This window comes from Spermophilus citellus, assembly GCF_964194105.1.
Source record: "Spermophilus citellus genome assembly, chromosome: 2".
In the NCBI taxonomy this organism is placed as follows: domain Eukaryota; kingdom Metazoa; phylum Chordata; class Mammalia; order Rodentia; family Sciuridae; genus Spermophilus; species Spermophilus citellus.
In genome coordinates this window covers 38,993,747-39,016,166 of record NC_138183.1, presented here as the reverse complement: position 1 = coordinate 39,016,166, position 22,420 = coordinate 38,993,747, and the positions used below count along the sequence as shown (strand labels likewise).

At 40.4% G+C, this 22,420-nt stretch overlaps 1 protein-coding gene across 1 annotated transcript in view; it reads right to left on the bottom strand.

Annotated features, from left to right (window-relative positions):
* The window catches only part of DCAF12 (DDB1 and CUL4 associated factor 12), a 33,057-nt gene that overhangs the window by 5,094 nt on the left and 5,543 nt on the right, over positions 1 to 22,420 (bottom strand). The window contains exons 3-7 of the mRNA XM_081282087.1: positions 8,933 to 9,139; positions 7,976 to 8,036; positions 4,500 to 4,693; positions 2,723 to 2,788; positions 1,421 to 1,583 (exon numbers count right to left, since the gene is read on the bottom strand). Coding sequence (XP_081138213.1) covers positions 1,421 to 1,583; positions 2,723 to 2,788; positions 4,500 to 4,693; positions 7,976 to 8,036; positions 8,933 to 9,139 — 691 coding nt within the window. The remainder of the gene's footprint in view (positions 1 to 1,420; positions 1,584 to 2,722; positions 2,789 to 4,499; positions 4,694 to 7,975; positions 8,037 to 8,932; positions 9,140 to 22,420) is intronic.

The following is a 22,420-nucleotide window of genomic DNA, read 5'->3' as shown; positions in this document are numbered from 1 at the left end:
TGAACCCAGAGGTGCCTAAGCACTCTGTACATTCCCACCCCTTTTTTTAGACAGGGTCTCACTAAATTGCTAAGGCTCACCTCAAACTTGTGATTCTCATGCCTCAGTCTCCTGAGTCTCTGGGATTTCAGAGACCACATCTGTTTTTTTTATTTTTGTACCAAGGATTGAATCCAGGGGTGGTACTTAACCACTGAGCCACATCCCCAACTCTTTTTTGTATTTTATTTAGAGACAGGGTCTTGCTGAGTTGCTTAAGGCCTCACTAATTTGCTGAGATGGCTTTGAACTCACAATTCTCCTACCTCAGCACCCTGAGCCACTGGGATTATAGGCATGTGCCACCATGTCAGGCACCACACCTGGTTTGGGCAAGTTATTTAGCCACTCTGATCTCTGGCTTATCTAAACAATGCTATTAACACTTAAAACTTTTAACACTCTTCTTTTATCTGCTTTCCATGAGGTACTTGGTAGGATGAAATATGCCAGAAAAAGATATTCTGAAACAATGTATAGTATAAACCTAAGTCTTTTCCTCCAGTATAGAACAAAGGTGCTCTTAGAATAAGCTAAAAAATATTGGAGGCTATATACTCTACTGTCATGTACATCTAAAAAGAACAGATTGGAGGCTGAAGATAAACTCACCTACTGGTTAGAATTCAAAATTTTCTTTAGTTTCATTAAGGTGGAATTGTCACATAACATACAATAATATGTACAAGTGCATATATTTGAAGTATACAATTTGAGAGTCTAATAATATTGTATATCCATAACACTATCATCACATTCAAAACAATGGACATATTTATTTATGCCCTTTGAAAACTTCTCCTTACCCCACCATGCCATTCCTTATTTTAAACTGGTGGTGCATGCCCATAGTCCTAGTGGCTCAGGAAGCTAAGGTAGGAGAATCACAAGTTCAAAGCAGAGCTCAGCTACTCAGTGAAGCCTTGTCTCTAAATAAAAAAATAAAATGGGCAGGGGATGTGGCTCAATGGTTAAGCACCCCAGGGTTCAAGACTCGGCACAACAAACCAACCAACCAACCTGAAAATGGCCAGGTGTGTGAAGCACACCAGTAATCCCAGCGACTAAAAAGGCTGAAACAGGAGGACTTCAAGTTTTGAGACCAGCCTTAGCAACTTAGCAGAGACCTTAATTAAAAATAAAAAAGGGATGGAGATGTAGCTTACTGGTTGAGTGCGTCCTGTGGGCTGGTTTAGAATGTGGGGATTGGACCGGCAAAACTGCTAAAATCCTGACTGGTGGCTTCTATCAAAGGGTTTAGTGGCCTCACATTTGTTTGTGGTGTTTGAAACTACTGTGATATGCAGGCATTTAAGTTCCTCTTTTTTTTTTTTCACCAATACTTCCATGTTTTGAGCCCAAAGGGCACACCAGGTCTTACCACTGCCTCGCTCCCTGGAGCAGACAGACTTGACGTTATATGATGGTTGTCGTGGATCCAAAAAGGAGACATGAGCTTGAGAGCCCACTGCATACACTGACCACTCACTACCATAGGCCAGACACACATTCTCACGGCAATATGGCAGTTTGGTAGAGAGGAGCTGAAAAGAGAGAGAAGAGGTGCCACCATGGCACCATCAGAGAGCATAAGGTGTTGTTCTTCCATTCCCACCTAAGTGGGCTTCCCTCATACGCTAGCCACATAGATTAAGAGATTAAGGCAAACCCTGATAATGGAAATAATACTTTGGTTTGGGAAAACAGTTAACCTGGAATTAAAATATCAGAAGTGGCAGGAAAGGCCAGGATGCATAGGTTGTTTCCAGAAATAGTACCACGGCACTAAAATAAAGGTACCACCTTGTTCTGTCTTCAGAAAGAGCTTCCACCCTTCCCACTGCTCTTTGAGAAAGGGGCTGACTTCTGGCTCTTCAATTGAATGGGAATTGTACTCTACAGAAAGCACACCCTTAGGACTGGCTTAATCCCAGATAACCCAAATTGGCCTTAACCCTGGATCCTTATACTAGCAATTCTCAATGGGTGCCTACTGCATGTTAGACACCGTGCAGAACAGAGGAGATCAAAGGAATCAATAATTCCCAGAGTTCTGTTTCCTCTTGAAAAAGAGCCTATTATAGAAATAATAAGCAGCAAACGTCTCTGGAACTTGACAAGGGCAAATAATCTACATGTTGATTTAAAGTAATGATCAAGTTGCTTGCAAATACTGCAAATTAAGTCCATTTTCGCTTTATCTTACATGATTACTTCAGAGATGATTTATCTTAATTTAATCTTCAATTGCCAATGATTCCTAACATTTAGATTTTTCTGCCTTTATTACATGCCAAGTAGTCTATAAACAACTGTTTAACTGCATTGTGAACTGGAGAACTGGTGGTAAAAGAGCCTCTCAGGAAACCCCTGTAATCTCAAAAGAATCACCCCACACCTCCATCTTTTTTTTTTCCTTCAAGAGGCATGCCAGATGCTGACATGCATGTACTACGCAATAACATGCCCAGCGCATCAGAGAAAGAATGCTTTAGACAAGAATGAAAAGGCTCAGGGAGAATTATAATTATCATTTATTATTTTGTGTGCTGGGGGTCAAACCTAGGGCCTTGGGCATATTAGGCAAGTACTCTACCACTGAGCTATATCCTCAGGTCCAAGAACTCGAGTATTTTAATCATAAGGTGAATTATTAGGTAAAACTAAGTTATGTTCATCACACCTTAGACAATGTATTTTCAGCTTTCCAGAGATGAAAGTAGCCATCCAGGGATACTGCTCCCAATTCCTACAACAGCAATGAAAAACAGATTACGGTCCAATCTGTAGTAACAAAAGTATGATAGGCATGCAGGGAAAGACCCCCAAAGTCAGGGTCCTCTTGTTCTCTACCCTGATGATGCCAACAAGTGCCAATAATTAATTATCAGCCCATCACTTCACCCTATGAACTGCAACTAGACAACATGATAAACTGCAAGAAGCAAGTCCAGGTCCTGGCAATAACATAGGCACCTATGGTTCAAAGAGTCCTTCCTAATAAACATATGCCTAAAACATGATTGAAGATTTGGGCCAAAACTTTACAAATTTAAGAATGTTTTGCTAAAAGCAATTGGTACTGTTAATTAGCAGTTATTTTTTTGTTTTCCCCTGGATTGGTAGCCTCGTTACTTCCAAACCTTTCTGTCTGAATAGCAAAAGGTACTACTGGAAAAAAATAATATAAAAAGTAGAGATTTTTAAAAACAGTTTTATTTTTGCTTTAAAAATTAATGTATATTTCACCTTTTGGCTTTGGAGGACTTCAAGTTACCTCGAACTTAAAAAAAATTGGATTTACTCCAACTTGAACACTAATATTTCTTTTGTCCACAAATCTCAGGAATGTCTTAGGCAGAAAACTGGTTTTACCCTGTTAATCCAAAAGAGTATGCTTTAGGATTTATTAAATAATAATATTCTTTTTTGAGAGGTGGGAACTGGGGACTAAATGCAGGGGCACTTGGCCCCTGAGCCACTTTCCCAGCCCTATTTTGTATTTTATTTAGAGACAGGGTCTCACTCAGTTGCTTAGTGCCTCACCATTGCTGAGGCTGGCTTTGAACTCACAATCCTCCTGTCTCAGCCTCCCAAGCCGTTGGGATTACAGGCATGCCCAGCTATTAAATATTATTATTCTTGAAATCCTAACTTATCTATAGAATGAATGGCCTCAAAGAGTTTGCTGAAGTGTACATGTGTTTCAAAAGTAAAATTAAAGGCCAGGTTCAGATTTTGTAGAAGTCTTTCTCCTTTTCTGGTTCTGGGTCTATATTCTTATGTGCGTATGTGTTGTTTATTTTTATTAATTTTTTTTTAATGGTACCGGGGATTGAACCCATGTGTATTTTACCACTAAATTATATCTCCACCTTTTCTAAAATTTTTGAGACAGGTTCTTGCTAAGTTGCCAGGCTTGTCTCAAACTTGTAATCTTCCTGCCTCAACCCTTCAGTAACTGGGATTTCAAGCACATGCCACCACATATGGCTTTTGGGTGTACATTCTTACACTCTCCTTAAAACCTCAGTGCCAGGGGATCTGACACAATGACTAGGTAAGACCTGGTGGCAGCATGAAGGGAAGTAAAAAATGAGAAGGAATTAAGTAATGGAGAAAAAAATTTATTGCTTTTAGAGGCGAGTATGAAAACCACAGCCAAAATAGAGTACCTATAAAAGGATGTGCAAATGAGGGACAGTCAAATCAGAGTGGCCCTAGGGAAAAACTTTGAGGCTCACCCACATGTATGGGCCACCCAGAAAAATAACATAGAGGTCAATCCAAGGGCAGATTTTCACAATCTCAGTTAAAATTTCTCACTAGCATCCCTCAGCATTTAAGAGGTGCTCTGTAGGTTCAGAACCAAGTTATAAAGCAAGCAGTGACATGGGGAGAGGAAAGTGGAATGTACCTTTAAGACGTGAGTCAAAAGGAAGTGTCTGGTGGTTTCATACCTTGTTCTTGTTGTTGAAGGCCAAAGCCCGGACCTTGCAGTTGTCAGGGTTTGTGTCTTCCTTGGGGATGTCCTTTAAGGCTTTGTGAGTGATGTGAGCATACACGGGGACCCTTGACATATTGTGCCTTGCATCACTTTTGGTCAACACATCATCTGTCACCTCCCAGAGTCCCATAGAACCATCACGTGAGCCTGTATGAAAGAGACCACAGATGTCAGATATATTCAACTCTCCATGTGACAATTCCACAGAAGCCAAGATGGGCTTTTTGAAGTTCACAGCATCATCCTCATATTATAATTGATCTAGAGTGCCAGGTGGCCCATTTCAACAGCAAAACTGTAGACATTTTTTGCCTTTTGTTTCTTTTCTTTTTTCAGTGTTAAGGATTGAATCCAATGGTGTTATACATGCTAGGCAAGTACTCTACCACTGAGCTACATTCACAGCCAGCAGTACACATTTTAATAAGCTATATTAAGAGGACAATCAATTAAGGCCTAGGAAGTAAAATATGACCTTTCAGCTTAACATGATTAGTGGAGTCAGATTGACTGAACCCAGAAGCACTCACCACTGAGCTACATACCCAGTTCTTTTTATTTTTAATTTTGAGACAGCATCTCACTAAGTTGCTTAGGACCTTGCTAAGCTTCTGAGGCTGGCCTCAAACTTATGATCCTCCTGCCTCAGCCTCCTGAGTTGCTGAGTGGGGATTTTTAAAAACAGAATTTTAATTAGATAATAAGAAAAAAAAAAGAAAAAGAAAAAAAAAACCAAAAACAAAAAACAGAAAACTAGAATATATCTGCAGCCAACTTCTAGTGGCCACTAGGATTTGGAAACCTCCACTCTAGATCAGCAATGATTAACTTTAAGTCTTAGATTCCTTTGAGAGATTAGGAATGGGGCTGGGGATGTGGCTCAAGTGGTAGCGCACTTGCCTGGCATGTGTGCGGCCCCGGTTCGATCCTCAGCACCACATACAAACAAAGATGTTGTGTCCACCGAAAACTAAAAAATAAATACTAAAATTCTCTCTCTTAAAAAAAAAAAAAAAAAAAAAAAAAAAAACCAATAAAAAAAGAGAGATTAGGAATGTTACAGATCTCTTTCTTTAGATCCAATTTCAGGGAGGTCCAAGGTCCTGTCCCACAAGGGAGCACTGTCCCCTTACTAAGAATATCTTTTCTATGGCTGGAGATGTAGATTAGTGGTAGAAAACTTGCCTAGAACATGTGAGCTCTAGGTTCAATCCCTAGTACCATGGGGAAAAAAAAGAGTCTGTTTCAGTTGGGTGAGATGGTGTACACCTGTAATCCTGTAAGTTTGAGGCAAGAAGATTACAGTTCAAGGCCTTCCTGAGCAAGATAGCCAAATCCTGTCTCAAAAATAAAATTTAATAAAAAAAGATTAAGGATTAGCAATGTGCAAGCCCCAGGGTTCAATCCTCAGTACCACACACACACACAAAAAGAAACTGCCTAGCATGTGCAAGGCCCAGGGTTCAATCCCAGCAACATAAAGAAGGAAAAAACAATAAAAATATTGAAAAACTTTTATAATGACCATTTCTATACCATATTCTATCCTTAACATCCTTTCTATTGGAGATTGAACCCAAGGTCCTCTACCATTGAGTTACATCTTCAGCTCTTTTTACTTGGAGAAAGGGTCTGCCAGTTGCAAAGGCTGACCTTGAACTTACTATTTTCCTGCCTCAGTCTCCCAAGTTGCTGGGCTTGCAGGAGTGAGTGTGCCACTGTACCTGGCTGGAGCTAATGTTTTAAACTCCTCTATAATGTTCAGGAAAGGTAGATGTGGGAGCTCTCAACTTGAGAACATAAGACAATGAGAGAGTATCTGAAAGAAGAGACAGAAGGTTCCTCAAACAAAACTAAGTCCTCAATAACCAAATTTAGTGCAAGCACCTAGCAAAAACATGGTTTCCCATAAAGGAGACACAACTCAGTTTCTGCCTTAAAGGAGCTCTCTCATGCCTTGACAAGGAATCTAAAATCTTCTCAACCCCTTTCTGGGTAACTCTGACCTTTGATTATGTTTATTAGATTTACATTCCCTTCTAGATGCTTTCTATTGCCTTACTAAGAATCCAAAGAAGGAATATTTGTGTTCCCTTTAGCTTTGTAAATAGCCAGTTCTAAGCATAGGCTTTAAAATAAGACAGACCTGGCCAGGTGTGGTGATGCATGCCTCTAATCTCAAAAGCCTGAATGGCTGAGGCAGAAGTTCAAAGCCTGTCTCAGCAACTTAGCAAGGCCATAAGCACTCAGTGAGACCCTACCTCTAAACAAAAAAGGGCCAGAGATGTGGCTCCGTGGTTAAGCATCCCTGGGTTCAATCCCTGGCACCAAAATAAATAAATAAATAAAAATCAGACTTAAACCTGGGTGCAGTGGTGCACACTTATAACACCAGCTACTCAGGAGACTTAGGCAGGACAGTTTCAAGGCAAGCCTCAGTAACTTAGCAAAATAAGAAATTAAAACTAAACAAGACCTGGTGATGTAGCTCAGTGGTAGAGTGCCCCTGGGTTCAATTCCCAGACTGCAAACAATAACAACAACAAACCATAGACTTGAATTCAAATCATGCTCCACCCTTAGTATTTGTGTGGCCAATGATGTATCAGAAAGGATTTGTGATTCTCTAGGTTAATTTCTCTAAGCTCATTTCTCTCTTTTTTCTTTGCAGTACTAGAGATTGAATCCAGGTGCACTCTACCATTGGGCTATATTCCCAGCCCCTTTTTATTTTGAGACAGGGTTTCACTAACTAAGCTGCCCAGGCTGGCTTCCCACTTGGGATCCCCATGCCTCTGCTTCCTGAGTGGCTGGGATCAAAGGGGATTGCCACCAGACTGTGCATTTGTTTTCTGTTGTTGTTTCGGTAAATCTGGTTTTGTTCCAACCACTGAAAAAGAAATTGCCCAAAACCATAAACCTGTACAGAAAATAAAGGTGTGTGTAGGGGGGTGTTAGGGATGTAGCTCAGTGTTAGAGTACTTGCCTAGCAAATGCAAGGCCCTGGGTTCAATCCCAAAACAGCAATGAAAAAATTAATAATAATAATAGCCTGTTGTACTCTGGAGACCACATCAACATTTCCAAAACACTTGCATAAACTTTATCTCAATAAGGCCCCATAAAAATATTATAGCTAAGATGTTACCCTACAGAGGCTGGGGTTGTGGTTCAGCGGTAGAGTGCCAGCCTAGCACGTGCAAGGTGCTGGGTTCAATCCTCAGCAACACATAAAAATAAATAAATAAAAAGCCATTATTGGAAACATGATGTCCCAGAGGCTAACCTCAGCAACTTAGTGAGGCCCCATCTCAGAGCACTTGATAATGGTGTTTGTTTACCAGGTTATTCATATTTCACAACTAATACTTTTCAACCTCTAGCCCTCTCTGGCCACACCAAAAGCTCCTTAAAAAAGGGTAAATTTACCAGACACTGCCATAGTATCACTGATCCATGCAATGGAAAAGATCCAGTCTTTGTGTCCATCCTTGGAAAGGAGAGAGTGATAGGTACAGGGAGAAAAACAAAGAAATTAGTGTATAAAGTATTATAATAAACTCTCCTGAAAAGCATATAGATCTGACTACAAATAGTTCTTGTGGTTCAACCCAGTGGGCATGATCCCACAATCTTTCTTGAATATCAAAGCTGGGATAAAACTGGCACTACTGTGGGTAAAAACACATCCAAATGATGCACAACTCTAGCCTTCTACCTGGATATATTATCTGGGACTCCTCTTCTGTCTGAATGTACATGGCTTACACTTTATTTTCTTTACGTCTCCCTGCTCAAATGTCATCTTCTCAATGAGGCTTTCTCTATCCTCTTAAACAGCATTTTCTCCCTCACTCAGTCCCTTTAGCCTGCTATTATTCTTCTCCATGGTACACATCACACTGTGACATATTACTGGTAAACACTTATTGGCTTATATGACTTACATACTAGTTAATATGTCACCCCTCACCAGAATGCAGGCTTTAAGAGGGCAAGGGCTTTATCTGTTTCATCCATTCTACTGTGTCCTCCAGGGTCTAAAACAATGCCTGGCCAATAAAAGACATTAATAGTTGCTGAATGAATGATTTAATATTCTTCTCTCTGACTCTGGGCAATGGGAAAATATGTGGGCACTGTGGATGAAAGAGAAATCCACTGCTATTTGGTCCCCGAGTGTATTTCTTATTCATTTATCAAATATACATCCTCTGTCAACATACTGATACACCCTATGGGAGTCCAGTCCCTAATCCACTATCATCACCCCACACTCATCCCCATTTCCCTAGAATAAGCAGAAGTCTAGAGGACAAAGGTCCATGTAATCTACCAGGCCAATTAAAAAAAAGTTATATCACTACACCTATTATGAAAACTTACATCTCCCACACACACAGGATCTAGTGTAGGCAGTCGATAGATGGCAAGACTGTTGGGGTTGTCTCCTCCAGTGGCTAACAGTGTTCTAGAGGGATTCAGCTCAATCGCATGGATACCACAGCCCTGCTGGGTCACACCTCCAGGCTCTCGGTCTTTCAAAATAGGGATCTTGGTGATTTGGCTTGTCTGGACATCAACTACAAATAGCTATAAAACAAAAGCAATACATAAGCTGAACATATTTAATGTGGTTAATGCTGGGTATAAACATCCATTTGTTCAGTTATGCATTAAACATTTTTTGTTGTTGTTATTACAAGGATTGAACTTAGGGCCTCACACAGGCTAGCTAAGTTTTCTAACACTGAGCTACACCACCGTCCTCCAAACATTTAATTAAAGTTTACTACAAACTACATCCTGGGAATTATTTATTTTTGTAGTACTACTGGGGACTGAGTCACACCCCTAACCCTTGTTTGTTTATTTTTTGGTAAGGGAAGGGTATTGAGGATGGAATCCAGGGATGCGTTAGCACTGAGCTACATCTCTAGCCACCCCGCCCCCCACCTTTTTTAAAACTTCAGACTGAGTCTCACTAAGTTTCTTAAGGTGGGCACTGCAGATTGAAAGAGCTGAGGCTGGACTTGAACTTGCGTTCTCCTTCTGCCTCAGTCTCCTGAGTTGCTGGGAATACAGGCATGAGTCACTATGCCTAGTTGATTCCGGAAATTATTAAAGGTATGGACAGACAAATCAAAAATGAAAACAAGCTGGGCGTGGAAGCACATGCCTGTAATCTCAGCAGCTCAGGAGGCTGAGGCAGCAGGATCATGAGTTCAAAGCCAGCCTCAGCAAAAAGCAGGATGCTAAACAACTCAGTGTAACCCCATCTCTAAATAAAATACAAAATAGGGCTAGGGATGTGGCTCAGTGATCAAGTGCCCGAGTTCAAATCCCTGGTACCAAAAAAAGGAAAAACATAATGTTAGAGATAAGTAAAACATTACTGGAACACAGATATTAGGAATTAGTAAATTTTGTCCAGAATATGTGCAACGTTTCCAACAGACCTTGCATCAGGTTATGGACATAAAAAGTCAGACCAATGTAAAGTTTTCTGGCCAGCTGTGATGGCGCACACCTGTAATCCCAGCAGCTCCGGAAGCTGAGACAGGAGGATCACAAGTTCAAACCAGCCTTAGCAACTTAGCGAGGCCCTAAAGCAACTTACCGAGACCATGACTCAAAATAAAAAATAAAAAGGGCTTGGGATGTGGCTCGGGGGTTAAATACTCCTGAGTTCAATCTCTGGCACCAAAAAAAGTTTTCTATCAGCATAAACATATTTTATATCTACTCCTCACATGCACAGAAACTTGTAAACAAAACATAATTCCCAGAGCATCTCACAGCCACTATTAAACCTATCAATTACTTTTACTCGGCTTCTGGTAACTCCAGATATATCTACTACACACACTATTCTGTTCTCTACCTTCTTAACTTTGCCCATGGTGTTGCCTCTGCCTAAAAAGCTCTCCTCTACCTTTCTTTCTTTCTTTCTAAGAGAGAGAGAGAGAGAGAGAGAATTTTAATATTTATTTATTTTTTTTTTTAGTTTTCGGCAGACACAACATCTTTATTTGTATGTGGTGCTGAGGATCGAACCCAGGCCACACACATGCCAGGCGAGCGCGCTACCACTTGAGCACATCCCCAGCCCCTCTCCTCTACCTTTCTACCAAACTAAATCCTTTTTACATTTCAAGATTCAACTCAGAGAATGTTTTACCGAAAAGAACAGTCTTAGAAGAAACCAATCGAGTCTATTATTAAACTCTTCATTTGATTCAATCCTTCATTCACTCACTCATTTGCTAGTACTGTTCCAGGTGCTAATGTATTACCTCAGGAAGTTGAGGGCTAGCTCAAGGGTAGAGCAACTGCCTAGCACATGAGACCCTGGATTAGATCCCCAGAACTGGGTGGGGGGAGAGAAAGAATATAACCATGAATGAGAGAAACAATCTATGCTTTCATATACTGCACAGTTTAAGAAGATGAATTAAAATTCTATCAGGTTCAGTGGTACATGCCTACAGTTCCAGTTACTCAGGAGAATTAGCACCACACTGACTGAAAATATTTCATTTACTTGTCTGTCTTTTATGAAGCAAATGACTCCCTCCTAATTCCAAGAGCATAGGATATATCTTCTTGGTTCTTGCCCTGCAAAGCTAAGCTACTTAAGCATATATAGTATAGTCACCTTTTAGGCAATCTGTCCAACTTCTCTGGGAGGCTCCAACATCCCTGTAAGGGTGACACCCTGTAGAGGGATCTTCTTGTTCAGGGAGAATCAATTCGAAGGCTAGATAAAACTGGGCCATCAAATTCTCTCAGGGAAGCTGAGGGTGTAGTTTTAGTGGTAGGGAGTTTGCCTATCATGTGTGAGGCACTCACTGGGTTCAATCCTCAGCACCACACAAAAATAATTAAATAAAGGTTTTATGTCTATCTACAAGGAAAAAAAATTTTGAGGAACATGGAACTGGCTGATGGCACTAGACCAAACTGTTAAGAGTGGCCATTTTTAACCAAAGCCAGTCATCAGAGAAAACATAGGAGAGTAAGTGTGGACACCCCTGGTTCTTACTGGCCTGGTTCTGTTTTGTTCTGAGATCCAGGGCTACTTCCTCTCTTGAGGTTAATGAATTAGTTCTTCCAGTAAATATGAATTTCTTACTTTATTTATTTATTTATTTATTTAGATGGAGGTATCTTGCTATATTGCCCAAGATGATCTTGAGCCCCGGGCTCAACTGATCCTCTAATCTCATCTCCCAAGTAGCTCATACTACAAATCCACACCACCATATCTGGCACTGGTTCTTCCACTTTTAACTGCCTACTCATGTTTGTGTTGTATAGGATGATGCATTCACAACATTTTAGCTTTTAGACCAAACTGATCATCAAAACAACCTGGGGAATATTCTTTAAAACAAAAATCCCTATGAAACAAAACAATTCCTAGACCTTACCCTAGAACAACTCTTACATTAGAAATCTCTGAGTTTGCAGCCAAATTGTTTTGGTGATGCTTGAGATTGAATCCTGGGCCTTCTCACATGGCAGGCAAGCAGTCTACCACACAGTTACATCCCCAGCCCTCCCAAACTGAATTTTTTTAGGGCTGAGACTATAGCTCTGTGGTAGAGTGCTTGCATAGCATGCTCAAGACCCTGATTTGATACTCAACACTGCAAAATGAAAACAAATTTGCTTTTTGAAGGATCTCCAGATGAATCTTACGACTTCCCAAGTTTGACAGCTACTGATTTAGACTTTTGGTGCTCAAAAGAACACATGAAGGGCTGGGATTGTAGCTCAGATTGGTAGAGGGCTTGCCTAGCATGTGTGAGGCACTGGGTTCAATTCTCAGCACCACTTATAAATAAATAATAAAATAAAGGTCCATCAACAACTAAAAAGAAAAAAAAAAGAACACATGAAGCTGGATGTGGTGGTCCTTGATGACTAGAGTCCCAGCTACTCAGTAGGTTGAGGTAGGAGGATCAGGAGTCAAACTGGGCAAAACAGCCCCCTATCTAAAAAAAGAAAAATAAAGAAAAAAGAAACATTTGAGAACTTGTTAGAAATTCAGACTCTCAGGCCTGCCCCAGATCTATGTAAATCAGAATCTGTAGCTTAATAGGGTTGCTAGGCACAGTGAAGTTTGAGCACTAACTTAAAAGAGAATCTGCTCTGTAACACAGAAGACAGTGGGTGAGTGTAATAAAACTCAAGTAAAGGGACTGGAGTTGTAACTCAATGGTACAGCACCTGCCTGGCATGTGTGAAGCACTGGGTTCGATCCTCTGCTCCACATATATTAAAAAAAGTATTGTGTTCATCTACAACTAAAAAAATATTAACAACAACAACAACAAAAGACTCAAATGTAAACTGTAACCTACAACCTGGAAAAAATATGAATTTCTCCTGTAGAATCTGAGGAATGGCTAAAACTTTAGAACTATTTTTGTCCATTTCCTTTACTTTAAGGTGGACTCAATTTCTGCTATCCACAATGGGTGAGGAGAAAAGGTTATTTATTCCAAGAAAGTTCTAAGTTCAATCAGTTCAATTCTGAAGTTGGGAGAGATCTAGGTTTGTTTTTGTTTTGGTATGGGGATTAAACCCAGCTTTTAAAATTTATTTTGACATAGAGTCTCACTAAATTGCTGAGGCTGGCACTCCTACATCCCAAGTAGTTAGAATTATAGGCATACAGATCTCCTGGCTGAGATCTAGGCTGGAATTTTAGACTGGTTACCAATTAGTTATGTCATCTTGGGCAATCCCTTAACCAACCTTTCTGAATCTCATTTTGTATCTGTAAAATTTAGTAACAATATATTATGTGAGATTAGGGGTATAGCTCAGTGGTAGTGCTTCCCTAGGATGTATGAGTTCTGGATTCAATGCCCAACACTACAAAATTAAAATTTAAAAAATAAAATTTACAAGTTGCTAAAGAGGCCTTAAAAAATTATAAAGGATTGGGCTGGGATTGTGGCTCAGAGGTAGAATGCTCGCCTAGCACGGGCAGGACCCAGGTTGGATCCTCAGCACCACATAAAAATAAAGACATTGTATTGTATCCATCTACACCTAAAAAATAATTTTTTTTTAAAGAGAGAGTGAGAGAGGGAGAGAGAGAGAAAGAGAGAGAGAGAGAGAGAGAGAGAATTTTTAAGATTTTATTTTATTTATTTTTTAGTTATTGGCGGACACAACATCTTTGTTTGTATGTGGTGCTGAGGATCGAACCCGGGCCGCATGCATGCCAGGCGAGCGCGCTACCGCTTGAGCCACATCCCCAGCCCCTAAAAAATAAGTATTAATATATATATATATATATATATATATATATATATTGGGCTGGGGATGTGGCTCAAGCGTTAGCGCACTCACCTGGCATGTGCGGGGCACTGGGTTTGATCCTCAACCCCACATAAAAATAAAAAATATATTGTGTCCACCTAAGTAAAAAAAACTAAAATATTTTTAAAAAATTATAAAGGCTTGGCTAGACATGATGGCACACCTATAATACCAGCAACTTAAAAGGATCTCAAATTTGAGCCTCAGCAACTTAGCTAGATCTTATCTCAAAATAAAAAAATAAAAGGGTCAGGAATGCACTCAGTGGTAGAGCAACCCTGGGTTCTATCCCTAGTAACCAGAAAAACAACAACAACAACAACAACAACAAAAACACAAAAAGAAAGAAGAAAAGAAAAACAGAATAGTTGGGTCTTCAGATGGATCAGGAAAATAAGAAATTATCCCCACTCTTGGAATTACAGAGGAATGAGCAAGTAGCATGTGAATAGAGCCTTCCTACTTTTTCAAGGAACAGAAATACAGTTGAAATGCCACAGAATCACTTTTTTTAAAAAAAACTTTTATTTATTTATTTTTATGTGGTGCTGAGGATCGAACCCAGGGCCTCACACGTGCTAGGGAGTGCTCTACCGCTGAGCCATAATCCCAGCCCCAGAATCACTCTTTATTGTGTGACAAGGAGCCAAGGCTTTATGCAGCTACTTTAACATGTTCCAGAATTGGGCTGCTCTACATTAACCTATTGGGAACCCTGCCAAAAATTTGTAGCATGGCAGGTAAGCCTGAGACTCAGACTCCCTGTATTTACATTCTAGGACACAGGGAAAAACCAACCAAAGACTGTTTGCTCAGGAAGATATAAGGATAGTGAGTACATCTCTGCATGCATGTATAGGTATGGAGACACATGTAAATGCTATCCTCAAAGCCAAAATAGCTTAAAAAAAAAAGGGGGGGGGGAGCCAGGTACAGTCATGGACACCTGTAATCCCAGCAATGTGGGGGGCTGACAAAGGAGGATCCCAAGTTCAAGGTCAACTTCAGCAATTCAGTGAGACCCTTAGCATCTTATAAGACCCTGTCTCAAAATAAATAAAATAAAAGGTCTAGTAATAACGGCTCAGTGGAATAGTGTCCCTGGGCTTAATCTACAGTAAAACAAAACATGAATGAAAAAAAATAAGAATGGCAGCCAGATTTGTTGGTACACACCTATAATCTCAGTTTTCAGGAGACTTAAGCAGGAAAATTCCACATCTGGGGCTAGTCTGAACAACTTACTGAGATGCTGTCTCAAAAAAAATTTTTTTAAAAGGTCTCAGATGTAGCTTGGGAGTTGAGTGCTTGCCTAGGATGAAGGAAGCCCTGGGTTCAACCCCCAGTATAGGGAAAAAAGAGAGCCTCACAAAGTTTCTAAAACTCAAGAGTATTTTAGAATGGAGCCTAATGGAGAAAGGAAAGCAAATCCGTGCAGCTCACTCAGACATTAAAATAAGTTATATTTCAGTCAGACAATAAAAAGGTAGGTGGCCTTAATGTTAAAAGTTAGGGAAAGAAAAGACAACTAACATTAAAGTAGATGAATCCATGCCCTTTACAAATGAAGAAAATGAGAAAGAGCAGAAGGAGAGAGTCAAGACCAAGAAATACAAGAGAAAATGTTCAGATGATATGTATCAAAAATCAAAAATAAGCTGGGTGCAATGGGGCACACCTGTAATCCCAGCAACTTTAGAGGCTGAGGCAGGAGGATCCTGAATTCAAGACCAGCCTCAGCAATTCATTGAGGCCCTTAGCAATTTAGCAAGACCCTGTCTCAAAAAATTAAAAAAGGAGCCTGGCTCGGTGACGCACACCTGTAATCCTAGCAGTATGAGAGGCTGAGGCAGGAGGATTGCGAGTTCAAAGTCACCTTCAGCAAAAGCAAGGCACTAAGCATCTTACTGAGATCCTGTCTCTAAATAAAACAAAACAGGGCTGGGGATGTGGCTCAGTGGTAGAGCGCTTGCCTAGCACATGCGAGGCCCTGGGTTCGATCCTCAGCACCACATAAAAATAAATAAATAAAATCAAGGTAATGTGTCCAACTACAACTAAAAAATAAATATTAAAAAGGGGGGGGCTGGGGATATAGCTCAGAGGTAAAATACTCTTAGGTTAAATTTCCAGTACAAAAATAAATAAATAAATAAATAACCTTTACTTTGCAGTTCCTAAGGAAATAATGATGCAATGATGGGTAAGAATAGTTTTCTTCCTTCCTTTTTTTTTTCCTTCCTTAAGAGAGGGTATCACTTTATTGCCCAGGTTGGCCTTAAACCCCTGGGCTCAGGGCTGGGGATGTGGCTCAAGTGGTAGTGCGCTTGCCTGGCATGCGCGCGGCCCAGGTTCGATCCTCAGCACCACATACAAAGATGTTGTGTCCGCCGAAAACTAAAAAAATAAATAAATATTAAAATTCTCTCTCTCTCTCTTTAAAAAACAAAACAAAACAAAAAAAAAAAAAAAACCCTGGGCTCAAGTAATCCTCCTGCCTCAACCTCCAATGAAGCCGGAAGTATAAGTATGCACCACTGTACCCAGCTGGGTAAACAGTTTTAACTACTGTGCAACATTGATGAACTAGTGGTATACTATAGGAGTTTGGATATGTCACACAACTATTTTACAAACTTTGAGAATGATGGTGTGAGCTGGCACAATGACACACCTGTAATCGCAGAGACTCTGGAGGCTGAGGTCCTAAGTAACTTAGCGAAACCCTGTCTCAAAAGACAAAAAGGGCTGGAAGTGGTAAAGCGCCCCTGGATTCAATTGTTGGTAGCCCCCTGACAAAAGGCATAAAAAGAACATTTTTTTAGAAAGCTCCTTATGCTATAGTATTAAGAAAAACAAAAACAAAAAGAACTCTTTAAAACATAATTCCAGGGGCTGGGGATGTGGCTCAGGCGTTAGCGTGCTTGCCTGGCATGCGTGTGGCCCGGGTTCGATCCTCAGCACCACATACAAACAAAGATGTTGTACCCGCCGAAAACTAAAAAATAAATATTAAAAAATTCTCTCTCACTCCTTCTCTCTCTCTCTCTTAAAAACAAAAACAAAACAAAAAAAAAAACATAATTCCAGATGGCCATGGTGGGACACGTCTATATTCCTAGCTATTAGGCAGACCGAGGCAGGAAGATTGCAAGTTTGAGGCCAGCCTGGACAACTAATTTTAATTTGAGCCCATCTCAAAATATGGCCTGAGGACACAGCCTAGTGGTAGAGTGCTTCCCTAGTATGTGCAAGGATCTGGGTTCAATCCTCAGTACCACCAAACAACAACAACAAAAATAATAATAATAAAATACAAGAAAGATCACTTAATTCTCTTTAAAAAATTTTCATATGTCAGGTTCCTGGTTTAGTGCTTAACTACATGCATATAGTAAAGCAGAGACAAAATTTTATATCTCATTTCATTTAATATGAAAAGCCTTGCACTTTAGAGTTGTTATAATTATTTTAATGCCTGCATAAAACCATAGGGACTTGATTTACCATAATTACTATATTGTTCAACAACTATCTTATTTGAAAAAAAAAAGTAAGGCTGGGGATGATACGGCTCAAGTAGTAGCGTGCTCACGTGGCATGCGTGAGGCACTGGGTTCGATCCTCAACACCACATAAAAGTAAAATAAAGATACTGTGTCCACCTAAAGCTAAAAAATAAATATTAAAAAAAAGCCTTCAAACTGGATGTGGACACACATGCCTATAATTCCAGGGATTTTGGAGGCTGTGACAAGAGGACTGCAAATTTGAGGCCAGCCTTAGCAAGACCCTATTTTAAAAATAAATAAATAAATAAAAATAACAAAAAGGTCTAGGGAATGTAGCTCAGTGGTAGATCACTCTTGGTTTCAATCCCTAGTATCCCTGTACCTCCCTCCAAAAGACTCCATAGTCAGGCAATATGGCACAAGCCTATAATCCCAAACTACTGGGAAAACTAAGGTAGAAGGATCACAAATTCACACCAGGCACAGCAGTGCACACCTATAATCCCAGCAGCTTGAGAGGTTGATCCCGGAGGATTGCCAAAGCCAGCCTCAGCAACTTAGCAACACCCTGTCTCAAACAAATAACAAACAAATTCAAGGCCAGGATGGGCAACTTAGAAGACCCTGTATGAAAAATAAAATAAAAAAGGGCTAGGATATAGCAAGCTTGAGGCTCTGGGTTTAATCACCAATATGCCCCTCCCTCTAAAAAATCAAAAAGTCAATTCCTAGGTCTCAAAGAAGGAAACCCTGCATCAGTACAGAGGTAGGGACCAGAAACTGCATTTTTTCCCAATTTTTCCTGTAGATTTACATACATAAACATTTTTTTATGTATGTAAATATTTTTCAAAGGATTTTTTTTATAGTTCTGGGATCAAATTCTGGGTTTCACACACGCTAGGCAAGCATTGTACTACTGAGGTACAACTAGCCCCAGGAATCTGCCTTTTGTTTTGTTTTGTTTTTGGTGTTGGGGATTGAACCCAGGGGTACTTAACTACTGAGCCCCATTCCAAGCCCTTTTGTCTGTTTTTTTTTTTTTAAATATTTATTTTTTAGTTGTACACAATACCTTTGTTTTTTTTTTTTTAAATGTGGTGTTGAGGATCGAACCCAGGGCCTTACGCATGCCAGGCGAGCGCTCTACTACTGAGCCACAACCCCAGCCCCCCTTTGTCTGTTTTTTAAAACAGGTTCTTATTAAGTTGTGAAGCTGGCTTTAGAACTTGTGATCCTCCTGCCTCAGCCTCCTTTAGCCACTGGGAATATAGGCATGTACCACTGTGCTTGATGCCCCTTTCTTTTTATTGAGACAGTCTATCTAGACTCAAACTTGCCATTCTATGCCTCAACTTTCCAAGTTCCTGCAATTATAGGTGTGCACCACCATGCTCAGCTGGGTACTGAAGATTAAATCCAGAGGTACTCTACCTTTGAGATACATCCCTAACCCTTTTTATTTTTTAAATTTTGAGACAGGGTCTCACTAAGCTGTGCAGGCTTGCCTCGAACTTACAATCCTCAAGCCTCAGCCTCTGGGTAGCTGGGAGTACAGGCACCAGCTACGGTGCTAGGCTAGGAGTCTGCATTTTAAACACACACCTCAAGTGTTTGTGATGCTAGGGATTCATGAGTTACGCTTGGGAAACAGAGGTATATACCCTTGGAAATCAAAGATACATTAATTTAAAATGTAGGTAAAAGGAGCCATGTTTATTAGCTCCCAGAACTTTTTTTCCTTTGATGATATGGCATTTCAGGTAACTGGGCCTGGGGGGTATAGTGCAGGACACTGGTCCAAAGGAAGCAGGATCCAACTCAAGTAAATATTAACTGTCTCATTAACTTTCCCCAACTTAGGCTAGGGGTGAACTCAGTAGTAGAGTGCTTGCTTAGCATGTGAGAGGCTGTTGATATGATCCCCAGTATAACACAAACAAAACAGTAATAAAACTTTCCGCAGGTTCTATTAAAGTACCTCCCAACAAAGCTCTGATCTTATTTTTGCTCATCCCCCAAAGTTTCAGGGCTGTGCAGGAATAGACCCTAAATTCATCAAGCATCATACTGTCAAGCATGTAAAGAACAGAGATTAACAGGATTATTTATTAATAAAGGCTAGAATGAATCAAAGGCAAAAAAGTGGGGGGGGACCTCAAGAGTGATTCAGACCAGATACAGTGGTACGTGCTTATAATCCTAGTTACCTGAGTGACTGTCCATCTACAACTAAAAAAATTAAAAAAAAAAAAAAAGAATATTTTCAAACTCCAACACAGTTTTGTTCTTTTTGTTTGTTTTTTATGCAATGCTGCACATTAAATTCAGGGCTTTGTGCATGCCAGGGAATCTCTCTACCACTGAGCTACATCCCAACACTTTCTGAGTCAGAGTCTTGCTTGCCAAGTTGCTCAGGCTGGCCTTAAACTTGCAATACTCCTGCCTCAGCCTTCTAAGTCACTGGGATCAGAGGAGTGTACTACCACATCTAGCTCACCCCCTGCCCCCAATGCTGGGAATTGAAACCCAGAGATTATACATGCTAAGCAACTGTGTTTTATCTGAGCTACACTTCAAGACCCTAAACTCTCATATTGTACCAGATCTAGGTTCTGATCTCATTCCCATAGAAAACAGTTCTTCTGGTAGCTTGAGAAATAAAACCTGTCTTCTCTGACTGTAATGCCTATCAAAGATCCAGCTAGAAAAAAAAGTTACAAGTACAAGGTTCATGTTCCTCCTCTGCTCACTGCCCAGTGTTGCAAGCTTCAAACAGACTTGACCTGACTTTAGATCTGATCACTCAGATCATTTCAAATTCTACACTGGTCATTACCTGGAAGCGTAAATGTTTTAAAATGCATGCATGTGTACTTGTGTGTATGTATGCATGCCTGTCACAATAACGGGGGATGTGCATATTTCTCAACTCAACAGAGCAGAAGTTAGGTATGTGAAACATCCTGCAATATGGGGTTAAGTTCCAGACAAGAACATGTGTCCCAAACACCATCAACATTCTTGTTTAGAAAAGCTGACCTAAATAAAATCTTCAGGGCTGGGGATATGGCTCAAGCGGTAGCACGCTCGCCTGGCATGCGTGCAGCCCGGGTTCAATCCTCAGCACCACATACCAACAAAGATGTTGTGTCTGTCGAGAACTAAAAAATAAATATTAAAAATTCTCTCTCTCTCTCTCTCTCTCTCTCTCTCTCTCTCTCTCTCTCTCTCCTCTCTCACTCTCTCTTAAAAAAAAAGAAAAAATAAAATAAAATCTTCAATCAACTCTATGCTAGGGTTGCTCAGGCCCTAACATTCCCCACTTTTCTGCCCCAGTATTGGGGATTGAAAGCAGAGGCCCTTTACCACTGAGCCACACTTCCAGTCCTTTTATTATTTTGAGACAGGGTCTTGCTAAATTGCTGATGCTGACCTCGAATTTACAATCCTTCTGTCTCAGCCTATAGAGTTGCTGGGATTACAGGCATGGGCCACTGCACCTGGCAGGCCCTAACATCCTCAACCATTAATTTCCTCATATATAGAAAGAGGGTAACCCAAATTCTGTCAAGCACTACCCTAAACAGGATTTCTCAGGTCCATACCTGTGCTAATCCACTAATACAAGCAATGCCCTCTCAAAGACAGACAAAAAAGGAGCAGGAAAAAACAAGTATAATCACAAATAAGAGGCATAAAATCATTCTTACTCCTGCTCTTCCTAAAGCTTAACTACATGAATTAACTTTGCACAGAACCTTAGGGTTTATGAAATACTGCCAGTTATTTCCACCTTAGAAACAAACTTCTGCATATGTGCCCCAGCAAAAGGAACTTGCCAACATGGGCAATTCAAGTACTTCCACCTCTGAAATTCTTCCTCTCAATATAGTCAAATACTCTGAATATACGATAAAGATTAATTCTGGGATAAACCTGAACATCTCTTCTAGACAGAAAATAAAAGGGCTGAAGATGTGGTTCAGTGGTAAAGCACCCCAGGGTTCAATCCCAGGTATTTATGTATGTATATATGTAGGAAGGAAGGAAGGAAGGAAGGAAGGAAGGAAGGAAGGAAGGAGGGAGGGAGGGAGGGAGGAAGGAAGGAGGGAGGGAGGGAGGGAGGGAGGGAGGAGGGAAAAGAGGAAGAAAAAAATCCTTTTGGGAAAATAAAATAGTAAGACAAGGTGAAATGAGTAAAATCTGGCCAGAACACAATTAATCTCCTACATGTAATCATATTTTGCTTCCCTGAGTATCAAGGTGAGTTTTATATTCTGCCTTTAGGATTTCAGGAATCTGAATATGTAAATTCAAGGATATAATATTATAATAGAAAAAAGCAGGGCTGGGGATATAGCTCAGTTGGTAGAGTGCTTGCCTCACATGCACAAGGCCCTGAGTTTACTCCCCAGCACCACACACACACACACACAAAAAAAAGCAGCCCTGACACCAGAGAGTTAGTCTGATACTTTTAGCTAGGATTTTGTGTCATGGTGAAAATAAAGAATTTCACAAACACCAGCACCAGAGAAGATGACCCTATCTCTCTATTTTTTAGGTACCAGGGATTAAACCCAAGCGCACTCAACCATTGAGCCACACCCCCAACCCTTTTTGAGACAGGGTCTTGATAAATTGCTGAGAGCCTTGCTAAGCTGCTAACGCTTTGTCTGAACCTGTGATCTTCCTGCCTCAGCCTCGGGAGTTACTGAAATTACAGGTGTGCACCACCATGCCAGGCTCCCCCCCCTCACCATTTTTTTTTTTTTTTTTTTGCAGTGCTGGGGATCAAACCCAGGGTCTCATGAATGCTAGGTGATCACTCAATCACTGAACAACTACCTTGGCTCCCATATAAGGTCACTTGTACCAAATCTGAACAGAGATTGAAACATGAACATTGTCTAAACCACAGAAAGATCAAATCTGGCTAATAAAAATGACTGCTTCATCATTACCAATTCCAGCTTTAACCACCCTCTAGACAAGATTAAGATTCAAACAAAGGAATCTT